This window comes from Carassius gibelio, chromosome B3 (genome assembly GCF_023724105.1).
Source record: "Carassius gibelio isolate Cgi1373 ecotype wild population from Czech Republic chromosome B3, carGib1.2-hapl.c, whole genome shotgun sequence".
NCBI classification, from domain to species: Eukaryota; Metazoa; Chordata; class Actinopteri; order Cypriniformes; family Cyprinidae; genus Carassius; species Carassius gibelio.
In genome coordinates, this window is record NC_068398.1 from 9,732,310 (window position 1) to 9,754,990 (window position 22,681).

At 36.3% G+C, this 22,681-nt stretch overlaps 2 protein-coding genes across 2 annotated transcripts; one reads left to right on the forward strand and one right to left on the reverse strand.

The window, feature by feature from the left end:
* Positions 1-1,632: 1,632 nt before the first annotated feature.
* Positions 1,633-6,750, forward strand: LOC127951878 (tumor necrosis factor ligand superfamily member 14). Its single transcript, XM_052549962.1, has 4 exons — positions 1,633-2,289; positions 4,297-4,336; positions 4,471-4,548; positions 4,844-6,750. The coding sequence occupies exons 1-4, from the start codon at positions 2,086-2,088 to the stop codon at positions 5,233-5,235; spliced, it is 714 nt and encodes a 237-aa protein (XP_052405922.1). The 5' UTR covers positions 1,633-2,085; the 3' UTR covers positions 5,236-6,750.
* Positions 6,751-13,632: 6,882 nt separating this feature from the next.
* LOC127951877 (uncharacterized) lies at positions 13,633-19,900 on the reverse strand. Its single transcript, XM_052549961.1, has 3 exons — positions 19,388-19,900; positions 16,791-16,875; positions 13,633-16,478 (listed from the first exon to the last, which is right to left on the reverse strand). The coding sequence occupies exons 1-3, from the start codon at positions 19,577-19,579 to the stop codon at positions 16,129-16,131; spliced, it is 627 nt and encodes a 208-aa protein (XP_052405921.1). The 5' UTR covers positions 19,580-19,900; the 3' UTR covers positions 13,633-16,128.
* Positions 19,901-22,681: the final 2,781 nt, after the last annotated feature.

Here is a 22,681-nt window from a genome sequence, read left to right on the forward strand (position 1 = left end):
GACTTCAGCATTGGTCCATCTTTAGCTATCTAAGTGACGTGTGCTGAAGTATGGTGTCCCATTCCTGGAATTTATGCTCTGCATTTCACCCATTCAAGTGCACACACACACACACACACACACCATGAACACACTCGCAATGGGCAGACATTTTTTCAGTGCCTTGCTTAAGGGTCTCACCTCAGTTGTGGTTTTCAAGGTGGAAGAGAACACTAGTCATTTACTCTCCCCCCGACCCACAATCCCTGCCAGTACCGAGACTCAAACTTGTAACCTTTGGGCTACAAGTCTGACTCTCAAACCATAAGGCCACAAATGGAAGATGCTAGTGTTTTGTATGGCATGCATTCAATGTTCAACCAATCAACTTCCTGCAGTGCGAATATGCCAAAAAGTGGGTACTTCCGCCAATAGTTATAGGAACCCCTTAAAAACACCCTGAAGCAAGCAAACAAACAATCCATGAGTGCACACATATAATGATTTTTCATTACATCGGCTCACCTGAGCATTACAATATGCAACTACTTTAATAATGACATGGACATTTGTAAGGAAGAAACTGAAAACCATTTGAAAAGATAAGGAAGCGATGATGTTCGTAAAGCCGCAGTCCTTAGTTTCACAAAAGCCAATAAAAGACAAGCCTGCAACCATTAGCCAAAAAAAGTGTAACGGCTAATGCTAGCGGAATGGAGACCAGAGGGCGTTGTTTTGAATGGATGTCAATGGAAGAGAGGCTTCACTATGTTGAGTAAACAGCTTTTAAGAGCAAACAGCTTATAATTTGAATTGACAGCGTATCTGCTAATGTTGAGCTTGTTTTTCACTAAGCATTACTTCTGGATTTAAATATCTGTAAAGTTTACCACAAAAAAAAGAGCAGTTTTATAACTGAAGTCACTGACTATTTGTGACACACTTCCCATTCATGCCTATAATATCTGAAAACGAGTGTCGTACACTCTGACATAAAGTAAATTACGTTAAAGCTGTAATGTGATTGGTTATTATGGCACATGTGATCCAAGTACAATACAGACCCTCTAATCTCCCTTTATTAAAATAATCTCTGGTTTCACTTTCCTTCTTTGAATGACAAATGCAGACTACTGCCCCCATTGGTAGAGTTGTTTCCTCTCGCGCAGGTGCAGAACGTACATGCTAGTTGACCTTTGGATGTAGTCTTTGACGTGTGTTCAAGAGCAACTTTTTGGCCCAGACGCAGGTGACAACACAGTCATATTTCATCACAGCTAGCTCTTTGATATCGGTTTCATGTGTCACGAGCTAATGCATGAAATCAAAAGTACGCAAGGACTGAATGTGAGATAGTTCGCTCTCTCTCAGTCTACTACTCTGCATTTTTATTTCTGTCAGCTGAACTATACTTGTGGTTATTGTTCTAAATATAAGGATGAGAAAGAAGACCACATCAGCTTGTACGGAGTATCACTGCTCTTTTGTGTTTCTTTTTCCTACAGCAAAGTTACCTAAAACGTTACTATAGCTGAGAAGTGTGTGAGAATATGTGTGTGTTGTATAGAGTAGGGGAAGCTGTGGCTGAGAGCTGATGCACAGGAGAGAGGAAGGTGTGAATGGGTGGGCCTGTTGCATGGCCCTAAACGTGCATTTTTCTTCTTGTGTAGGCATTTGTGTGTTCCACGTCTTTTCTGATTCCCATTTATGAATATTCCACTTCCAACCCACTCAAATGGAATATTTCACATTCCGAAAGACAAAAGATGTGACATTTTATCACCGATAATTTCTTTCCCTCGTTTCAAAAGCTAGAAAAATTCGATTTAAATATAGCACTTATTTCATCCCACATTTCTCAAACTTGCAGATTTGACTTTACCTGTCACTTGAAATGATAGTACAGGAGATTTTGAGAGTGGTCTGACTTTGTCTTTTTTTTTCCTTTGATACATCCGTCCGCCCATCTGTGGGCTTTGTGAGTGATGTTTATCTTTCACTCTCACTGTGGGTCTTGCTCTCACTGCGTTGCACTGGGTCTTCTTGCACCTCTCTGGATGTGCAGTCGTCATCTCTGAAGTGGCCAGAGACGGTGTGTGCGCGCACATGGCTACGGGTAAAGTGTCGTATCCTTCAGTATTCGTGGTGGACAGTAAAATGAAGCCCCCTCCGCTGCCCCCCAAGCCGGGCCGTAGACAGCGTAAGGATGTGATCCAGACTCTTCTGGTGATCCTGGTTTGTGTGGCTCTGTGTGGCATGGCTGTGGAGGCCTGCTTCATCTACCATCTGTTCACATCAAAAGAAAACTCTGTAAGTACCATTTGGTCCAACTTTCTGAAGCATCGCTGTCTTGTGTACTTTCATTCAGCATCAGTCTTTCACTCACACTATCAGTTGATCTAATCTCAGTTCATCAATCTCAGTTGTTCATCAGTTCTTCTTTTTAGATCATTGCTGCTTTTTATCAGTTTAATCATTTCTCATGTCTTGCCTGTCTTCTGTTTCTCTTTTATATGAAGAATACACAGTAGATTATGTTATTTGGTTGTTGACCTCATCGTGGTTTATCACTTTTAGCTACCTCTAGTTATCGGAATCAATAAGCTATAACTATAACTGTGTACATATATATTTAAGCTGTGTTTTTAAACTTTCTACTCATCAAAGAATTATGAAAAGAAGTATTAGTTTTCACAAAAATAAGCAGCAACTGTTTTCAATGGTGATAATGATGAGAAATGTTTCCTGAGAAGCAAATCCCCATATTAGAGTGATTTCTGAAAGATCATGTGAAATTGAAAACAGTTATTTTACATTTCAAGAATATTACAGTTTTTACTGTATTTTTTTTTATCAAATAATGCAGCTTAGAGAGTGAGTATGTATGTATATATATATATATATATATATATATATATATATATATATATATATATATATATTCTACATTTGCTCCAAACATAGAGTAAATACATTTACACACACACACACACACACACACACACAGACACACACACACACGTTTGCTTTTGTGAAAAGTGGAGACATCCCATAGGCGTAATGTTTTTTATTGTACAAACTGTATATTCTATCGCCCTTCACCAACCCTACACCTAACCCTAACCCTCACAGGAAACCTTGTGCATTTTTACTTTCTCAAAAAAACTCATTCTGTATGATTTATAAGCCTTTTGAAAAATGGGGACATGGGGACATGGGTTATGTCCTCATAAGACACCCTCTCCTTTTAATACCTGTGTCATACCCATGTCATTATACAGAGTTGTGTCCTGATGTCACAAAAACAAGAGCACACACACACACACACACACACAGCCATATACTGTCATGGGAAGTAAATATCCTCCAAACATTACGAAAATACACAATTCGTAGATGATGTTCATATTTCACAATATGATAATGCTGATAATATAATGTGAAACAAAAGAATTTCACTCATTTATCTGTGAAAACGGACTGTATGTAGAGGAAGATGTTTCCGTCAGGCTCCTCGCCGTACAAGAAACTTGCAGAAATGTAGCTGGACAGCTGGTGCTCAAACCACATTGCGTGCTGTGGTTACCTGATCTAGACCCAACAAATGCAGTCATGAGAAAATAGGTCTTGAACAACCCGCAACAGGTTTATCTGATATGATCTGCATTGTGACACAAATAAGATATCTGGGGCAAACGCAACTGCGTTCCAAGCCTTATTATTTAAAATACAAATAATCATACTAACATTTTTTTTTTTATTAATACATTTTTTTTTTGCTTTGCATATTAGTAGTGTATAGCTTGATAATTTCACATTACTGTTTTCATATTTTAATGGTACACGTGCAACCAACCAAACATAATTGTTGCTCTTTAGAATTTCCTTGCTTTCTTTGCCAAAATCTGTATTGTATAAAGCACTAATAAAGGTGACTTGACTTGTACTGAAGAAGTGACAGATCTTTTCTTCAGTATTGTGATGTACACCTAAATTAAATGGATTATCGGAAAGAAAAGAGGGCGGAGACTGTAAGTCGGTTGTTTGATGAATGTTAGACTGTTGGATGTTGGAACTCAAGGCAGAAGAATGTGAGTTTGACCTGATGTTGATGTTGAAATTCTGTTTTGTTTGTTTGTTTGTTTTTTTAAATCAACCAAACTGCAGGAATTTGCCACAACTGATGCAACAGCAACCCATGTTGCAACAGCATCATTGTAGTATCTCTGAGGTGGTAAACCTCAAAAGGTTTTGCAGACTCTTCAATCAATATGAAAGATTCATAAATGTAAGATTCTTTTTTTTAATCTTCCGCAGACACTTCCAGCTGAACCACAGATTGGCATGAGGAAACAAGGTAAAGATAGCGCTATAGTCTGAAGAGCGACAAGTTTACGCTGATGCATTGCACCTTTTATTCTTGGCAAACATGGCATATGATTGCACTTTAAACCTATGAGACTTTGTTTATTTATTTTTGGAATATCGCAGAGAAAGAACATGCTCTAACGCCCAAACAAAAACCGCTTGGAGAAATGAAGCCCTCAAAACCAATGGCACAACTGACAAGTAAGTTTATTTTTTTAGATGCTAGGTTTAGTTTATTTGTCATCAATTACAATCAGTGACTAGCAATCCAATGTCTATTCACTGTCAATACTTCCCAAGTCAGAAGAAATGAATTAGTACAAATAGAAGTATGGGAACAATTCGGTTCACCAAAAGTCTGCATGTATGCCGATCACCTGGTCTTACTTCACTATCCACCGTATTTGCATGACAAAATTTAAACATGGGATCATTCAAGAGTTTGGAAAAATGTGAGAGCTAACGTATATGACGCTCTTGCTGTCCTCTCTTTTAGCTGGCCAGGAACCTGTAAATGGAGTCGTGCTGTGGCATGAGCATCATCAGTCCATTCTTTACCATGTCAAACACAAAGCAAATGAGGGCAAACTCATCATAGAGAAAGAAGGATATTATTCCATCTACTCTAAGATCAACTTCAAGGAGGACAAGATCGTATTCAGCCACTCTGTAGTCTGGGAAACACATCGATATGCAGGGAACGAGATTCTGCTTCTTCAGTCCTCCAGGTTCCGTCCTAAACCCACCGGGTCCAGGACCATCGATAACAGCTTCCTAAGTGGGGTGTTTCATCTGTACAAAGGAGACGCTGTCTTTGTCAGGGTGAAAAACTGTACACTGGTGTTGTCCAATGCTGCTGAGAACTACTTTGGTGTGTTCATGGTTTAGATGGATTCTGCAGTCAGACTGTTTACATCTGAGTAATGTGCGAGTTCACAGCTAGATCTGATGGAAGACTAAACTATTAATAATCACAATACTTAGTCCTCCTTTAAATCTGTACCTTTCAAGTAAAAAAACTGAAAAACTGAAAACAAACTAGACACTTAAATAAGAAGGAATCAAACTTTTTCTTGTTCTTTTAAGATAAGACGTTCATTGTATAGGATAGATATACAGGACAGGATATCTCTCTCTCTCTCTCTCTCTCTCTCTCTCTATATATATATAAAAGTATATATACACAGTATATACCTTGTAATGTTTAATAATTTTAATAAAATAATAATAATTTTTTGAAGTGGTAAATCAACCAAAGAAATCAAATCAAAATATCATTTTCACACTTAATTCTTTATTTTACTTGTTTCTTTGTGAGTTATTTCTGAAATGTACTTACTAGTTTCAATATCTATGTATACTGTATACTATAGTGCGGCCAAACGTTAAATCGCATCCAAAATATAAGTTTTTGTTTGCATAATATGTGTGTGTTCTGTGTAACGTATTTTCCGGACTATAAGTCACACTTTTTTTCATAGTTTGGCTGGTCCTGTGACTTATAGTCAGGTGCGACTTATTTATCAAAATTAATTTGACATGAACCAAGAGAAATTAACCAAGAAAAAAAAACTTTACCGTCTACAGCCGCCAGAGGGCGCTCTATGCTGCTCAGTTCTCCTGTAGTCTACACTGAAGACATAGAGCGCCCTCTCGTGGCTGTAGACGGTAATGTTTTCTCTTGGTTCTAAATAAATGCGACTTATAGTCCAGTGCGACTTATATATGTTTTTTTCCTCATCATGACGTATTTTTGGTCTGATGCGACTTATACTCAGGTGCGACTTATAGTCTGAAAAATACGGTATATTTATCATGTATATATAAATACACACACATACAGTATATATTTTGAAAATATTGTATTTACATGTATATGCTTACATTCATATAATTTAAATTATATAAAATATATTTAATATATATATATATATATATATAAATTCTAAAATATATACACACATTATATACATTATAAATATACATTACACTCTTACACCTTTTATTTTGGATGTGATTTATCATTTGACAGCACTAATATCTGTATATATATAACATCCTTCATTTTAATTTGATCTTTACAGTCTGTGTGGCATATTTAGCATAAATTGTTTTGTGAGGAACAGGTGTCTGAATTAATAATCATAAAAACTGTTGTGGGAGATGAACATGAATGTTTCATTGCATCAGGATATAAAATAATACTGCTGCAATCTATTGCATCTACTTTTGTATGTTGCTTTGCACATCTTAAATATTATAATTTACTTTTGTATTATTATTCTTTTATTTAATTAAATTATATGTATTTTTGAAGATATTTCTCACATACAGTGGGAACCAAAAGATTGATTGTATTTTTTTTTTTTTTTTTTTTTGCAATTAAACAGAGTCATTGAGAGAGTTGAAGTTTGTCATTTTGTAATGATGATAGTAAACACCTGCTCAGTTTGTTTGAACATCCTGATACAGCAACATTGACTCCCACTATGTCACTATGCTATTGCAAAATAAAAGCACAAAAATTGTGTTTCAGATTTTGGAGCTATATTATATATATATATATATATATATATATATATATATATATATATATATATATATATATATATATATATATATATATCCCTATAATTATTATATATCTCACATTAGATAAATGGAGTTCATGTATCTGGATCTGCACAGGGGCAGTCATTTATTTGTCTGCTCATTATCTTTTTGCATCAGCAGCATTTTTTTCTTTTCTCGAGTATTTTAAATGAATGTTTACTGTCTATTTTGAATACATTTCCTTCCCAAAATAAAGCTACGGCAAACCTCATCATTATGTGCTGTTAGATAACATGCATTGTGTTTATTAGTCACTTGCATGCAGATCCACAATGCTGTGGTTTGACCTTTTCCTGCTCATCCACTACAGTGGCACTCAAATCTTGCTTTATTCGCAGTTCGTTTTTTTAATTCATAATGCAAATGTTTTTCTTACTCATCTTATCCTTTGATCTCCTCGGTGCGGAGCGACTTGAGTCATATGTTTTTTGAGGTGCAACCTGTTCACATCTGTCAGATGACATCAGCGCGCCGCAGCAAAGGCCATTTCAAGAACTTCAGTGAAATGAGTTTGGAGAAATGCTCAGTTGTGCGCACAGCTGCGTTTATCGTTTGAATCAGGACCTGCTTTATTTTATCTTATTCTAAGAAGCTTTTCTCTGTGAACGCCCACGCTGCTGTGTATTCTTAGCAGAGCTAGTAAACTGCAGAGGAAATGGGGGTGGGGGACGCTACCCATACACAGGTACGAGTTTGGCTGTTTCGCTGACTCAGATCTGTCTGACTGAAGACTGAAGCTTCTCTAACGAGCTTGATGGAAGATTCCAACCAACACAGCAGCAGCACATGTGCCATTACACAGTTTAGACAAAGCAAATTGGTAGGCCCAAACTTTAATGACACTATCGCTTTCAGAAAAGAGTTGGGTGGTTATGCATAGTCAGATGATATTTGATATTGTGATGTCGGAAATGGTTTTGCGTGGACTGATTCTGAATGGGATGGTCTTCTTGAAGTGCTTTTCTTGTGTTGATGTGTGCATATGTGTTGTGTATAGTTCCCCTGTGGGTGTGTGTGATCCAGTGTATGTGCACATTAGCATAGTTAGCCTTTCTTCTGTTTTGGTAGGGTGAAACTGAAAGTTGTTTGACTGGATTTTCCTGCCCTTTCAATTTCCACTATATAGTATCTGTTAAATGTGTGATTTTTGCTTTACAGAGACTGAACGTTAAGATCAGAAGTGTTGCTTATTTCAAGGATGGTGTTATTGCAAAAAAAAAAAAAAACTAACAAATAAAAAAACACTTTTGCACATTGAAAATAACAATGATTACTCAAATTCAGTTACTAGTCTTATTCACAAAAAAAAAAAAAAAAAAAAAAAAAACTTTTTTAAGGGTATAGGTCATCTCAGTCACTATTTGGTCTACAATCATCATTGTAAAAGCAGACTCTGTATGATAGTTTTGTGTGAAGAACAGAATTAAATTCAAGTCATTACTGATTTCAGATTAAAAAACAGAACCTTTAACATGACATGCTGGCTTTGCAAAGATCATTGAGAGCAACATGCCATCTGTTCTCGTGTGAATGTCAAATGCCAGTTTCAAAATGTGCAATAAAGAGTGAGAACTGAGAGCTGCAGTGAATGGGAAGATCTGATTCATAATATACATTTCAGTTTACTGATCATGCAAAGCTAATCAACATTTTTAGAAGATACAGACAACAGCATATAGGGTTGAAACTACAATAACTACAGAATTTAGAGTAAATAATATATTAAAATATATTTTTTTAACAAAAAAAAAAGTCAACAGCTTAACACAAAGGAACTTAATTTTTGTGAGAGAAAAAAAAGGGGTTGAATTAAGGACTTTCGACAAACAGAAAAGTTTGACTTTTTTCATTTTATAGTAGTGTTAACGGATTAATTATGATTAATCGCATGCACGTTTTTGTTTACATAATATATGTGTGTGCTGTGTATATATTTATTTTGTATCTATAAATACAATCACATGCGCGTATATATTTAAAAATAAAATATGTGACATATTTATATATTAAATATTTGTATATTATATCAAATATAAAAATGTAAATACATATATTTTCTAAATATATACTGTATGTGTGTATATTTATACATTCATAATAATAATAAAGAGAAGAAACACATATATTGTGTAAACAATACCTATTTTTTTGGATGCATTATATTTTTTTATTTATCTATTGTTTGACAGCACTATCATTTTATAAAAATAAATAAATAAATAAAACGGATGGTCCATTGCTGCATTCCATATGGGATACATCCACCTCCAAATGATACTTTGCAATTGTGGCCGATTTATTGAACGGTGAATCTAGAACAAGTGCTGAAACCTGGCTGCTACAAAAAACAGGCCTGTCAGAATTCAAGCCTCTAGTTATACACAGCTTTATATAAGACAAATTGTGTCAAAGCAGCTTTACGGTGTCAAACGTGAAAATAGTGTGTTGACAGAGGACCATAGTAAACACTCAATTGTTCAGTTAAAGTCAGTTAATCATTAATTCAGTGATGGCTTCATCCAGCTCAGTTCAGTTCAAATACTATCTCTGCAATCAAGCCCCCAATTACCACAAAATAAATGTCCCCAACTAAGCAAGCCAAAGGCGACATGTTCTCCTCTGAAATGGGAATATGATGCAGAGGGGCCTTCTAAACACAGTTATTTTGGTCCCCTACATCCTTCATTTTACTGGCGTGCTCACTCTGGAGGGATTAGAGTTTAAAGGTGAGCACTTAAAAATGGCACAGAGCCCATCACTTTAAGTAAAACAGCGCCCTCTGCTGCCAAAACATGGGAGTTCACGTGACAGGGCCTCAGTCTCCACCCCCTGCCTGACTACACACTGCCTCTGATTTGACAGAGATGCTTTGTTGAATTACTGTTTGAGAGCACAGCGACTGGTGAGAGACCTTTCAGATTAAGGAAAAATTAAATGTGTGAAATGAATACTGAGAGTGATTTTTCCTCTATACACCACAGAACAAAGCGAGACACAAAAAAACATAAAATTAACATATTTCAATTTCATTCTCGGCAACATAGGGTGAGAAAGAAGTTAGGAAAGTGATCTCAGGAAGACGAAGATTATGAGATGTTAAAAGAAGCTGATGAATGTCCGGGTGACGTCACTGAAAGAAAAGATTCCCCTCAGCAGCAGAAGCACACACAGCGGAAATGCTTCTGCGCTTCTTCCTTGTCCTGTGGAGGAGGATAACGGCTGATTTTGGCAAGAGTGGGCTGTAAGATTAGCATCATGGACCTATTGGTGGCTAATATGAGGGTGACTGGCCTTTTCCAATTCAGGGGGAACAGCCACATAAAATCTTGACAGATGTAAAGAAAAGAAAAAAAAGAGAAAAGAGGAACTCCCACTCAGGATAGATGTGATGTGAACCAGTAGAATTAGCACATTTTGTTTCCCCGATTCTCTGTAAGCAGTGTTATTAATGCGTAGGATTATAAACCTTGTCATGAAGCCAGTCTCATTCGATCTCAGCCAAATTCAAGCTGTTAATTCAGTTTGAAGTTTTCCACAATTTATTCCACAGTTTTTATTTATTCATTTATACATTTTTGCACATTGTCTGAGAGCAGTATCAGTCAAGGTCTGATACATGATTAAAACATTAGTAGCCTAACCTGCAATTATTACCTGCAATAATTTAACCCACAAAAAGGTGTTTGTTGGTATAAATTAATGTATTTATGTCAATTCTGTTATGTGAAAGACCATTTGTACTTTTTTCATGGTATGGTTAAGGGAAAACAAAGTTTTGTAGTTACCAATAAAGTGAATACGGAGAGAAATACTCAATAAACTTTTGGCTACTTTTGGAAACAACAAATATATAATAAACTAAATAAGTATAAGTATTGTGGCATAGATTCAACAAGGTGTTGGAAACATTCCTTAGAGATTTTGGTCCATATTGACATGATAGCATCACACAGTTGCTGCAGATTTGTCGGCGGCACATCCATGATGCGAATCTCCCGTTCCACCACATCCCAAAGCTGCTCTATTGGATTGAGATCCGGTGACTGTGGAGGCCATTCGAGTAAAGTGAACTCATTGTCATGTTCAAGAAACCAGTCTGAGATGATTTGAGCTTTGTGACATGGTGCATTATCCTGCTGGAAGTAGCCATCAGATGATGTGTACACTGGAGTCATAATGGGATGGACATGGTCAGCAACAATACTCAGGCAGGCTGTGGCATTTAAACGATGCTCAGTTGGTACAAAGTGTGCCAAAATATCCCCCACACCATTACACTACCACCACCAGACTTAACCATTGAGACAAGGCAGGATGAATCCATGTTTTCATGTTCTTTACACCAAATTCTGACCCTACCATCTGAATGTTGCAGCAGAAATCGAGACTCATCAGATCAGGCTACGTTTTTCCAATCTTCTATTGTCCAATTTTGGTGAGTCTGTGTGAATTATAGCCTCTGTTTCCTGTTCTTAGCTGACAGGAGCGGCACCCGGTGTGGTCTTCTGCTGCTGTAGTCCATCTACTTCATGGTTCGACGTGTTGTGCGTTCAGAGATGGTAATATGCATATTTTGGTTGCAATGGGTGATTATTTGAGTTACAGTTGCCTTTCTATCATCTCTAACAAGTCTGCCTATTCTCCTCTGACCTCTGACATCAACAAGGCATTTTCCACACTGCCGTTTACTGGATATTTTCTCTTTTTCGGACCATTCTCTGTAAACCCTAAAGATGGATGTGTGTGAAAATCCCAGTAGATCAGCAATTTTTGAAATACTCAGACCAGCCAATCTGGCACCAACAACCATTCCACATTCCAAGTGACTTAAATCCTTAGAGATCGGTTTGAGCTTCAGCAAGTCGTCTTTACTACATCTAGATGCCTAAATGCATTGAGTTGCTGGCATGTGATTGGCAATAGAACAGGTGTTATCAAGCAATTGAACAGATGTACATTATAAAGTGTCCGGTGAGTTTATCTTTTAACCAGGAAAGCCTCTCTGAGATTAAAAATCTCGTTCACAGAGTGTCCTGGATTTAATTTCTTAGTCAGAATTAGGAACTGAATGGAAGTTAACATATTTTCTAGAATTTTGGAGAAGAGTTGGGGGACCATGAACACAAAAAAGCATCTGTAGCGTTGTATTAATATCCTGGGGCATTCACATACAGCAGATCACCATAATCCAAAAGTGGTAAGAAGGTAGCAGATACTGATAGCTGACTGTCAAATAGGATGCCCAGATACTTACAACTTACAACATATTCTATTTGTGTTCCCTGGAATGATATAATGTCAGAAAGATTACTTGGTATAACTTCAGAATATGAAAAAAAAACATTAAACTATTTTTATCTGTGTTTAAAACCAGCTGACATAAACAGAACTGAACAATATCAAATGCTGAAAATGCAATATCATGCAATATCAAACACACAAGGAAAATAAAATAGGTCCCAGAACAGACCCCTGAGGGACACCTTTGGAAAGTGACAAACCCATACAGCAAGCAATTTCGTCCCAGAACTGGCCCACATCTGGTCCGCCTGAAATCCAAGCGTGCCAAATGTGGGCCAGATCTGGGCCGAAATGGCTTGCTGTCTGGGAAATAGTTATAGTTATAGTTATTGTAGTTAAACCACAATTTATCCATGATTTTGGTACAATAACCATAATTAAAAAAACTCTGGTTATACAAATGGTACTCAAAAAAAAAAAAAAAAAAAAAAAAAAAAACATGGTTACTACACCTTTACTCTAATGAATCTATGGCTAATGTTCATAAGGGGTATGTATTTTACATATAAAGAACAGAATTTATTTGACCAAAATACCCAAATTATCAGCAAGCTGACTATCTTGATAGCATCGTGAAAGTATACAATAGCACAGGTAATGTTTACATGGTTGTCAACAATTGGGATGCTATGTTTTATTCAAAGTTGGATATTGACTACATATTTTCAGTATATTTGGGCTTTTATAAGATTTTCTCAATGACAAAGCAATAATTAGCATGCCATGCTCCACTTAAACACAAATGCCATGCTCCACTTAAACACAAAGCATCCTTGCCCATCACTAAAGATGTTTTGATGGGACAGTTACAGTGGAGTTCATATTCAGGCATTTTAAACTGTGGGGGTAATGTGAGGTAACGAGTGTGTGTCCTGATTAACTCATAGGGGCTCCTCGAAAGCAGCAGATGAGATGACGTTATGGTTTACACACCCTTTCACTTTCTTTTCAGAAAGAGGGTCCCGCTATTGAGTCATCAAAAAATGGTGTCACAGTAACAGTGAATGATGACACTATAGTTTCCAGATCTAGGAGATGCATAACAAAACCATATAACAAAAGACTCAGAGGATATCAAATGTGGATCAGTTTAGTGCCAGGTTACGATAAATTGAGATACAAATTTGAGATGATTATTGAACAAATGTCAATGCTGAAACCCACAACTAACAAAAAATGTTTGCTGATGGATTCATGGAAATGAGTCACTGCTGTGAAATTGTGTTTCTGCCCCCTCACTCCCACCTCAGTGGAAAGTCTTATCATTGTCTGTCTCGTTCTTGTAAGCATATCAGAGAGTCTACCACCAGTATAAATGAGTCATCGCAAAAACAATTAAAACATAGCAAACAAATGCATAAGACATTGGCAGAAAGTATGTAGTTGTTTATTCCAACAATTGCCTTACACTGAATAAGCTTCTTCTTCTTCTTCTTTTCAGATATAGCTATAATATACAGTCAGACCTGCAAAAAATGAGTAACTTTATTTGAAAGAAGGTCTTAGGACCATAATATAACAACACATCAATTCGGCTATATTTAGTGAGTCCAAAAAGTGACTTGGGTCTTTACAATGTCATAAGTCATTACAATGTCATTAGTTTGCAGACAGAAGTCTGTTGAGCAGATATATACATATAATTTTCTTTTAATAATGTTCATGACATTTCTAATTATTCAAATGTCAACGAATGTCCAACTAATGACCTCATAGACATCATATGATGTAGGCCTTAGAATTTTAGTTGAAATTGTGTTGCTGTTAAAAACAGATCATTACCACACTACAGTCTTTAACCCTCTATATTAATTAACCTCTCAAACCAGTGGGATCTGCCTACAAAGGAAGCTAGAGATTTTCTCAGAATTACTTTTTACTCTTCTGAGCAATTTGTGAATTGACTTTTAACCAGACAGCATGCAATTTCGGCCCAGAACTGGCCCACATCTGGTCCGCGTGAAATCCATCCAAATGTGGGCCAGATCTGGGCCGAAACTGCTTGCTGTCTGGGTTCGTATCAAGAAAAATGGACAAAACCGCATCGAAAAAGTTGCGGGTTTTGAAAATACCCGTGTTCGTGTGGACCGGGCCATTGTCTTCGTTATAAATTATATGTCTGTCCTAAATGAGTATACTATTGTTTTAGATTTAGAAAAGTAATTTTTGTGAAATGTTTTGCTTGAACAGGTCTTTTGTTTAATGAAATGCCACTTGGCTTGGTATTTGTTCTGTAGTTTAATCCAATGACTTTTAAGTATGCTAAAAACATCTCGCTGCCCCTGTACAATCAACAGCCATAAATACAGATAAATATGACAAAATAAGAAATCAACAAAAAAAAAAAAAAAAAAAAAAAAAAACACACATACATACATACATTTTATATACACTTTCAGTGGCTTGCCACTCTTAATATACCATCTGACCAATGACATCTTTGTTGGCGAACACTTGGAAATAGCATACACACAAATAAAGATTCTTAAAAGGTTCTTCACAGCGTTGCTATAGAACAACCATTTTTGGTTACACAAAGAACCATCTCTTTCTTACCTTTTTATAACCTGAAGAACCTTGTTTAGCCACAAATAACCTTTGGTTCTTCAGATGTTAAAGGTTCTTTACGGACCCATTTAGACAAAAATGGTTCTTCTATTGCATCGTGAAGCACCTTTATTTTTAGAAGTGTATTAGCATACTACTCTCTGCCACATTAGTTCATCCAAATATGGAAATTCTGTCATCGAGGTTGTGCAAAACCTGTATGAGTTTATTTCTTCTGTTGAACACAAAAGAAGATATTCTTTTAAGGAATGTGGGTATCCACATTGACTTCCATAGGATGGGAAAAAAGCAATGCAGAAGTCAATGGGAATCAGAAAGCCACATTCTTTAAAATATCTTTAATGTTCAACAGAAGACACAAACTCATTCAAGTTTGGAAGAACTTGTGGGTGAGTAAATGATGACAGAATTTTCTTTTTTTGGTTGAACCATCACTTGTTATACTTGTAGTATGCAAGTCTGCCATTCTGAATTCAGCTTTAGTTTTTTTTTTTTTTTTGTTGAAGGGAGGTATTCTGAACCTTTCCTTCGTGTGCACTTGACCCTTTGCCAAGTCCCCACCTCTGCTGCAACTTACAGCAGTTGCCGATCTGCCGTTTGAGACCAGGTCTTGCTATTTTCTATTTCTGTGGTCATTGTGTTTGACTAGTTTAAAAAAATTTCAAGAATTATCCAGATATATTGCTGTTGAGGAGCTTAAAATAGTGACACAAGATACCAAAAGAGAAAACAAGCAGTGTGTATTGCCCTTTTCTCTTTAAATAAATCTTGACATGTCCATGCTGCAGAAATGGTGAATTTATTATACGTATAAACATGTTTAACATCTGTAAGGAGGCCTACATTTGCTAAATAAATGTTACTAACATAAACTAATTTGATTTTCTGTTGACTCAGGTGTTGTAGTGTGGACTAAGGTATTCACAATACCAAAGTGAGTGAGTTGAAGAATCATTTGGAGCAGTTCAGGGGTTCAGCAAGGGGTCAGCTTCACACAAATATATATACATACATGTATATAAAGTGCATCAATGGGGTGCCAATTTTACATTGGTAACAATCAGAATTCGGCCACACATGGACATTCAGTGACACTTCATCCATTGAGTGGGGAGAAGCTTAAATATAGGCTAGTGCAATAAAGGCAGAGAGTTTTAAAGATGTCACTTTAAGAAATAAATAAAGAAAGCTAACATGCCGTACACTGCCTTCGGTGTGTACATCAAAACCCAGCAGATCAGTGCGGAGGGAGTCCACATTCAATACTGTCACAAATCCGTTCCAGTCTTTGATCTAGATTCAGGTTGAATTAATCTTGATCACACCCAGGTAGGTTTCGGTGTGACGGGTCCGGATTTTGGCTTTCGGCTCGCAGGTCACAGTTAGATTATCTCCCTTAGCAAGGGAAATGCCTTTAGCCATGAAGAGAGTTGAGAGTTTTGATCCATTGATGCGACCATTTAAAATCTTTCTATTATGTGTTTCCACAGTGATTGTATGGTTTGCTTTCTCATGAGACGCAAGGGTAACTTGCAGGTACAGGAAATATTGGCCGTCCTTCTGGTTCATCAAAAGCTGTTGCTGTACCTTGAAAAAATCCTCACGCACTGTTTTCCACGTGAGGTTCTCCACCATCTCGGTGTCTCCCCCTGTGGACAAGCAGACAGAAAAGTTATGCTAAAAATGTAAATAAATGCTGTTCTTTTAAATGTTCCATTCCGAAAAAACTTGTCAAAGTTTCGAAGCACCACAACGGTTTTCAGCATTGGTAATAATAAGAAAGCAAATCAGCATATTAGAATGATTTCTGAAGGATCATGTGACAATTTTTCTGTATAATGAAAATATATTAATATATTTGAAACTACTTGGACTTAAGTATCCAAATGGTTCCTGTGGCTAAAGTGAATACACATAAAACAAACTCTTAAAAGTCTAAAAGGTAAAAAATTCATACTTACAGAATGGTGAAAATTCCATTATAGGAATTTCTTTGGGCTGAGGAGGCTGAGGAGGCTGAGGAGGCTGGGTGACGTTTTCTTGAATCTGTTGGAGCAAAAAGAATTGGGTAATATCAAGCTTTTAATCTTTCTCACATCGTCTACTGTAAAATATAGCCTAATACAAATATAATTAAAATACAGTAAGCGAAACTAAGAAAAGTCTTTGAATGTGTTACCTGAAATTTCTACAATGTTGTAAGAACCTTTAAGCATTTAGCATTTATACTGAATTTGAGATTTCATAGATAAATAGATGCTGAAAGATGTTATTATGAGAGTTTGCTAAGTGGTTTCTTGGCTCATTCCAGTCTAATTTATCTATCCGCTTTAGTTCTTTGTTTCAAACATGCAGCAAACTGTGCAATATGCAGTGCTTCTGATGTCAGAAAAACAGAATGAAAAACATTATCAGGGAAGAGGGGGGGTTGTGGAGTGGTATTTCCCCTCAGTGGAATGATGTCATTATGCCTTTTTCTGCTGTTCTGTGGTTGCTGGTTTGTCTTCACCAGTCTAATATGTTCTACATCTACTTTTTCTTTGCGCGTGCACGCGCGCGTGTGTGTGGAAAAAAACTTTTCAAGAGAAAGTATAGTTTCAGACCTAAACCAATTTCGTTTTCAAGCATCAGAATCTAGTTCTCATGTCTTATAGGTGTTACTTTTGAATGAAACCACCAGTTAGCCTTTCTAACACTATCACATCCTAATCTTCAGAAAGTTACCCAAAAATAATATATCTTTTTTTTTTTTTTTTGGCTGAGCGCAACTAGAACAGTAGATTAGTTTCATGATATATATGCAACAAAACGGGGACTCAAAAAAGATTGTAAAGTGAAAATTGCATCAGATGCTGATTTGTATCAATAGAGAGTTTCATTTCTTTCTTTTTTTTTTTTTTTGTATTGCACTGAATTGTGCATGCTCAGGTTTTGACACGATCATGTGGTAAAAAAAAAAAAAAAAAAAAAAATCAACCTTCCAACGCGTGATCTCATGGCTAATTACTCTGCACTGTTCAGATAAACAAAATCATCTTCTAAAAAGTCAGATCGCTCCACTGTGCTGGAAAGAGAGGTGATGATTGAAAGTGATATCTACAATATTGATAGTGAGTTTCCACATTGGTACTAAATGAGCTGTTTACTTACTGTATACAAATGACTCACTGTATTGTGTGGTCACTGCATGGTTACTTATCGTAAGAGAACAGATCTTTTTTATAGAAAAATCATAATGTTTTTTTTAAATAAATGATAAAAATTATTAATTAAGTTATGAAATCTCAGTTCTCAGTCAGGATACCAGCACATCCAGTAGAAGTGTATACACCCCCAAAAATAAAGCTTCCAAGTGATGACATAGAAAAACAGCTCCTGAAATAACTTATTTCTATATTTTATTTTATATGTATATATATATATATATATATATATATATATATATATTATTTAACTAAATTACCTACGTAAACATGATTTGTGGGCCAATTTAAGTAACTATATATACATATATATATTATTGCCATCTGCTGTTCCATGAAGAACCTTTAACATCCGTGGAAACTTTACATTCCACACACAAGTTATTTATACTGGAAACAGGTTCTTTAGGTTATTTAAAGGTTTAAATGTTCTTTAGGTACCGTTTACTGAAAGGTTCTTTGAGCAACCCAAAACCTGTTATACTCCCCTTTTAAAATGTTCGCTTTTAAGAGTGTAGTAACTACAATTCAAATAGTATATGTCAGTTTTCAGTGGGAAGCAAAAATCTGAAAATAAATGATTATTATTATTATTTTGAATGATACGTTTATTTGAGCTTGTATATTTCAGTTCCCCTGTTTGTATATAAGCGTGCTGTGATTTCGCATATCTGCGTTCCCCTCATCTGCGGTCTTGAGTCAGCAGCCGCTGTGGTCTGATTCTATCCCACCAATATACAGATACACATTTCACAACAGAACCCGAAACAATGTGACCGGTTCACACAATACAATACCAGTTTGAAAAACACCTGCCTGAATAAATAAGCTGTCTATTGATCTTTGATAGGACAATATTTGACCGACTATACAACTATTTGAATATCTGGAATCTGAGGAAGCAAAAAAAAATAAAATCAAAATATTGAGACGATGTCCAAAATAAAGTTCTTAGCAATGCATATTACTAAGTTTTGATATATTTATGGTGGGAGATTTACAGAACGCCTTCATGGAACATGATCTTTACTTAATATTATAATGATTGTTGGCTTAAAAGATCAATCAATAATTCCGACCCATACAGTGTATTGTTGGCTATTGCTACAAATACATACCAGTGACTTAAGACTTGTTTTGTGCTCCAGGGTCACATACACAGCAAACCATTTAGGGTTCCTCAAAGAACCTTTCAGTGAACCATTTTTTCTGAACATTCTAAGCAACCTTTTAATTTCGCTATAAAGAACCAATGAAAATGTTCCACGGATGGTAGAGTTTCCTCATGGAACCATCAATGCCAGTAAAAAAACCTTTCTTTTTTTAAGAGTGTAGATTACAGATCTCAACCATACCTGCCGTTTACTAGGAGCTGGTGATTCTCTTTGGATGAAGTGGAGAGTTATTGATGTGGCCAAGCCTAGAGTGAGCAGGGTGGCCCAAACAAGCAGTCCCCGGATCAGTCTCCTCTGATGGGCCAAGGCAACTCCACCTCCTCCACCCCTGTCACCCGTTTTATCACTGCAGTACTCGGCAGATAGAGACATGATACCCGACAGCCTCAGTGCAGGTCAAGTGTGACAGACGAGTGAGAAACACTGGCGAGTTCACGACGCCTGGGACTGATAATGAAGAATGAGCGTGGCCTCCACCTCTCGGCTTCTGGTTGGCCCGTAGACAAACCTCAGAATGTGTCAAGCTTCCTGTATGTTGGCTCGGTGTTTGTGTAAGTGAGCTACTGTGTTCCTGTTTAAAGTTCTCAGCAGATGTCCAAGAGGAGTGCTGTAGTGTACTTTCCCCTAAAGCATGGGTGATGTGCAAACACCTCTCATCTGGGCAGGGACAGGCCCTCCTACTCGCTGTCAACCGGAGGGAAGCAGGTGTCACAGTCCCTTTAATAGACTGCTGGGAGTTTTTATGCTACAAAACTGTCACATTCTGTAGACCACATGTGACGCACTACATGAGACCTGTGCTAAGGCATATACCGTGCTACTGTGTACAGGTGTAGGTTTCGTTTTTTCTTGCCATAACTTGTTTAGTGGTCAAAGTGAGCTTGTTCTGACATGTTCAGAACGTATAAGGAAGGTACAGCCACCACATTTACCACACTGCATTAAACCAGCACTAAGCTATATGTGCAATGCTTATTTTTTTTTTTTTTGCATACTATGTTATTCTGACTGAACATGTTCTGACATGTTGTAACAACAACAGGATGCAGAGCCATCAACACATCTGTATAAAGATTAAACAGATAACTTAGATATGCATACAAAGTTAATAAGACATTGGTGAAAATGTGACTGGATGAAACATTAAAACATGTCCAAGTTATGTTTCCCCTCAAAACTGAAAGAACAATAAATAAATAATGGAAAGATCAAGAGAAATGATGTAAACAATACAGTTGGGGGTCAGTAAGATTTATTGATGTTCTTGAAAGAAGTCTCCTATGTTCACCAAAGCTGCGTTTATTTGATCAAACATGCGATAACATTGTGAAATATTATTGCAATTTATAACACCTAGTTTCTGTTCGAATATGTATTAAAATGTCATTTATTCCTGTGATGCAGAGCTGAATATTGAGCATCGTAATACCAGTCTTCAGTGTCACACGATCCTTCAGAAATCATTCTGATATAATGCTTTGCTGCTCAAGAAACATGTATTATTTCTTGTCAGTGCTAAACGGATGTGTGGCTTAATATTTTTCAGGATGCCATGATACATATTTTGAGAAATAAAGAGTTTAAAATAACAGTATTTAATGGAAATCATTTGTTACACATATTTTTACAATGTTTTTTTTTTTTTTTTTGAGAAATAGCATAATGCATTTTTGTTGTTTTTTTTGCATTACATTACAATACAATAATTTCTCCGCCTTGTCTCATTTCTTGTTATTTTGAGGTGTAAAATGTTCTTGACAGGTTTTGTAACATCCACTCTGATATGGTTATGTACAAAGCTATCCATATTTTGACACTTATGATCGTTTTATGAAATAAAATATGCAAAAAAAAAAAAAAAAAATGTGCATGTAACCTGTATGTGATTACACATTTGATGATATGACCCAGTTGCGGTTTCCCTCATGTGACCCAGAATCATACAGAAAGACTAATTAGGAAAAATAAGGGAAAATGATTAGTAACAAAGAATCTCTCCTGACCCCACTTCAACTTCTCCTCTTCAGAATTCATTCATTCATGTCATGTAATTATGAGTAATCAAACAAACCAACCAAAACATCTGAAGTAACATAAATATACAATTCAGTAGCAGAAAATGAAGTGTGTGTGTGTGTGTGTTGTTTATGTCATGTCCTGCAGATATGGTACGCTCCAGTCTGTGGTCTACCTGTGAAAGTTTACTGCCACACATGCTCTGTACGAATGACTCTTGCTATTCGTCATCAGCCAGATAAAGTGGTTCATGACACCTGAAGAAAAATAATAAACCAATAAACCAAAAAGGGAGAAATAATGAAATACCAACACTTTCCAAAAACACAAGAGATTTTCCCAACTTTTAAGGCCTTGGGTGAGATAATAAATCAGTGAAGAAGAGAATCAAAAGAGGAACCTCGCTGTTCAGATGTGTTGGATTGAGAGGAACCGAAAGAGACACAGAGGCACATTTCAAAGACTAGGTCATCTATCTGAATGAGTGTGGTTGGTGACTGGGCAGCCTTGTGGGTGGATCCTTTACCTCACAGGAGGAAGTTCAGAGCTTAAAAAAACAAACAAACAAAAAAAACACCTGAGACGTGTGGGGACGTGATGGGAAAGTTCTATATGGTGAGCATGGTCGTATGTCTATGTCTACGACTGACGTTTATCTCTCCTACTCAATTTCCATCCTTTACCAACTGACCGTGTTGAGAGCATTACCACAGAACTTCATAAGAAAGTGTTTTAGGAAACCATTTTAGGTTCCTCGGACACTTGAGTGAATGAATTGTATTTTTTTCTTGAACATTTTAAGAATACTAAGAACTTTCTTCCATTCTAAAGAAACATTTATGGGATGGAAAAGTTCCATGGATGTTGAAGATTCTTCATGGAACCGAAGATGCCAGTAAAGAACCGTATTTTTTAAGAGGGTACAGCTATGTCACTACTTTGAGAGGCTTTCAGTGGAACAGCTAGAGATGTGAAATAAACCCCATGGGGGATTTTGAAGGTGAGAGACTCTACAATGTCAGTGTGGGTCATTAATTCAGCTCAGGGTGGATTTGCTGCTGTAATAATTTCTTTTTTAACACGGCTGACAATAAAGAGACTCTGGGACTGAATCTTTTAACAACTATTAAATAAACATCCCTTTGTCAAAACATCCTTTTACCTATAGTTTTCACTTTCATACACACACACACACACACACATTGGTGAATACAGAAGTGGTCCATTGTAACCAGACTTTTTTTGTTGTTGTTGTAGATTGACATCATACAATCTTATCCATAATTTGGATAAAGCCAACAGGATAAAGACCAACAACGTCTGAGACTATGTTATATATATATATATATATATATATATATATATATATATATATATATATATATATATATATATATATATAATGTAATTTGTTTAATCTTTGATAATTGACTTCTTATTTTTCCTGTGTACTAGAAA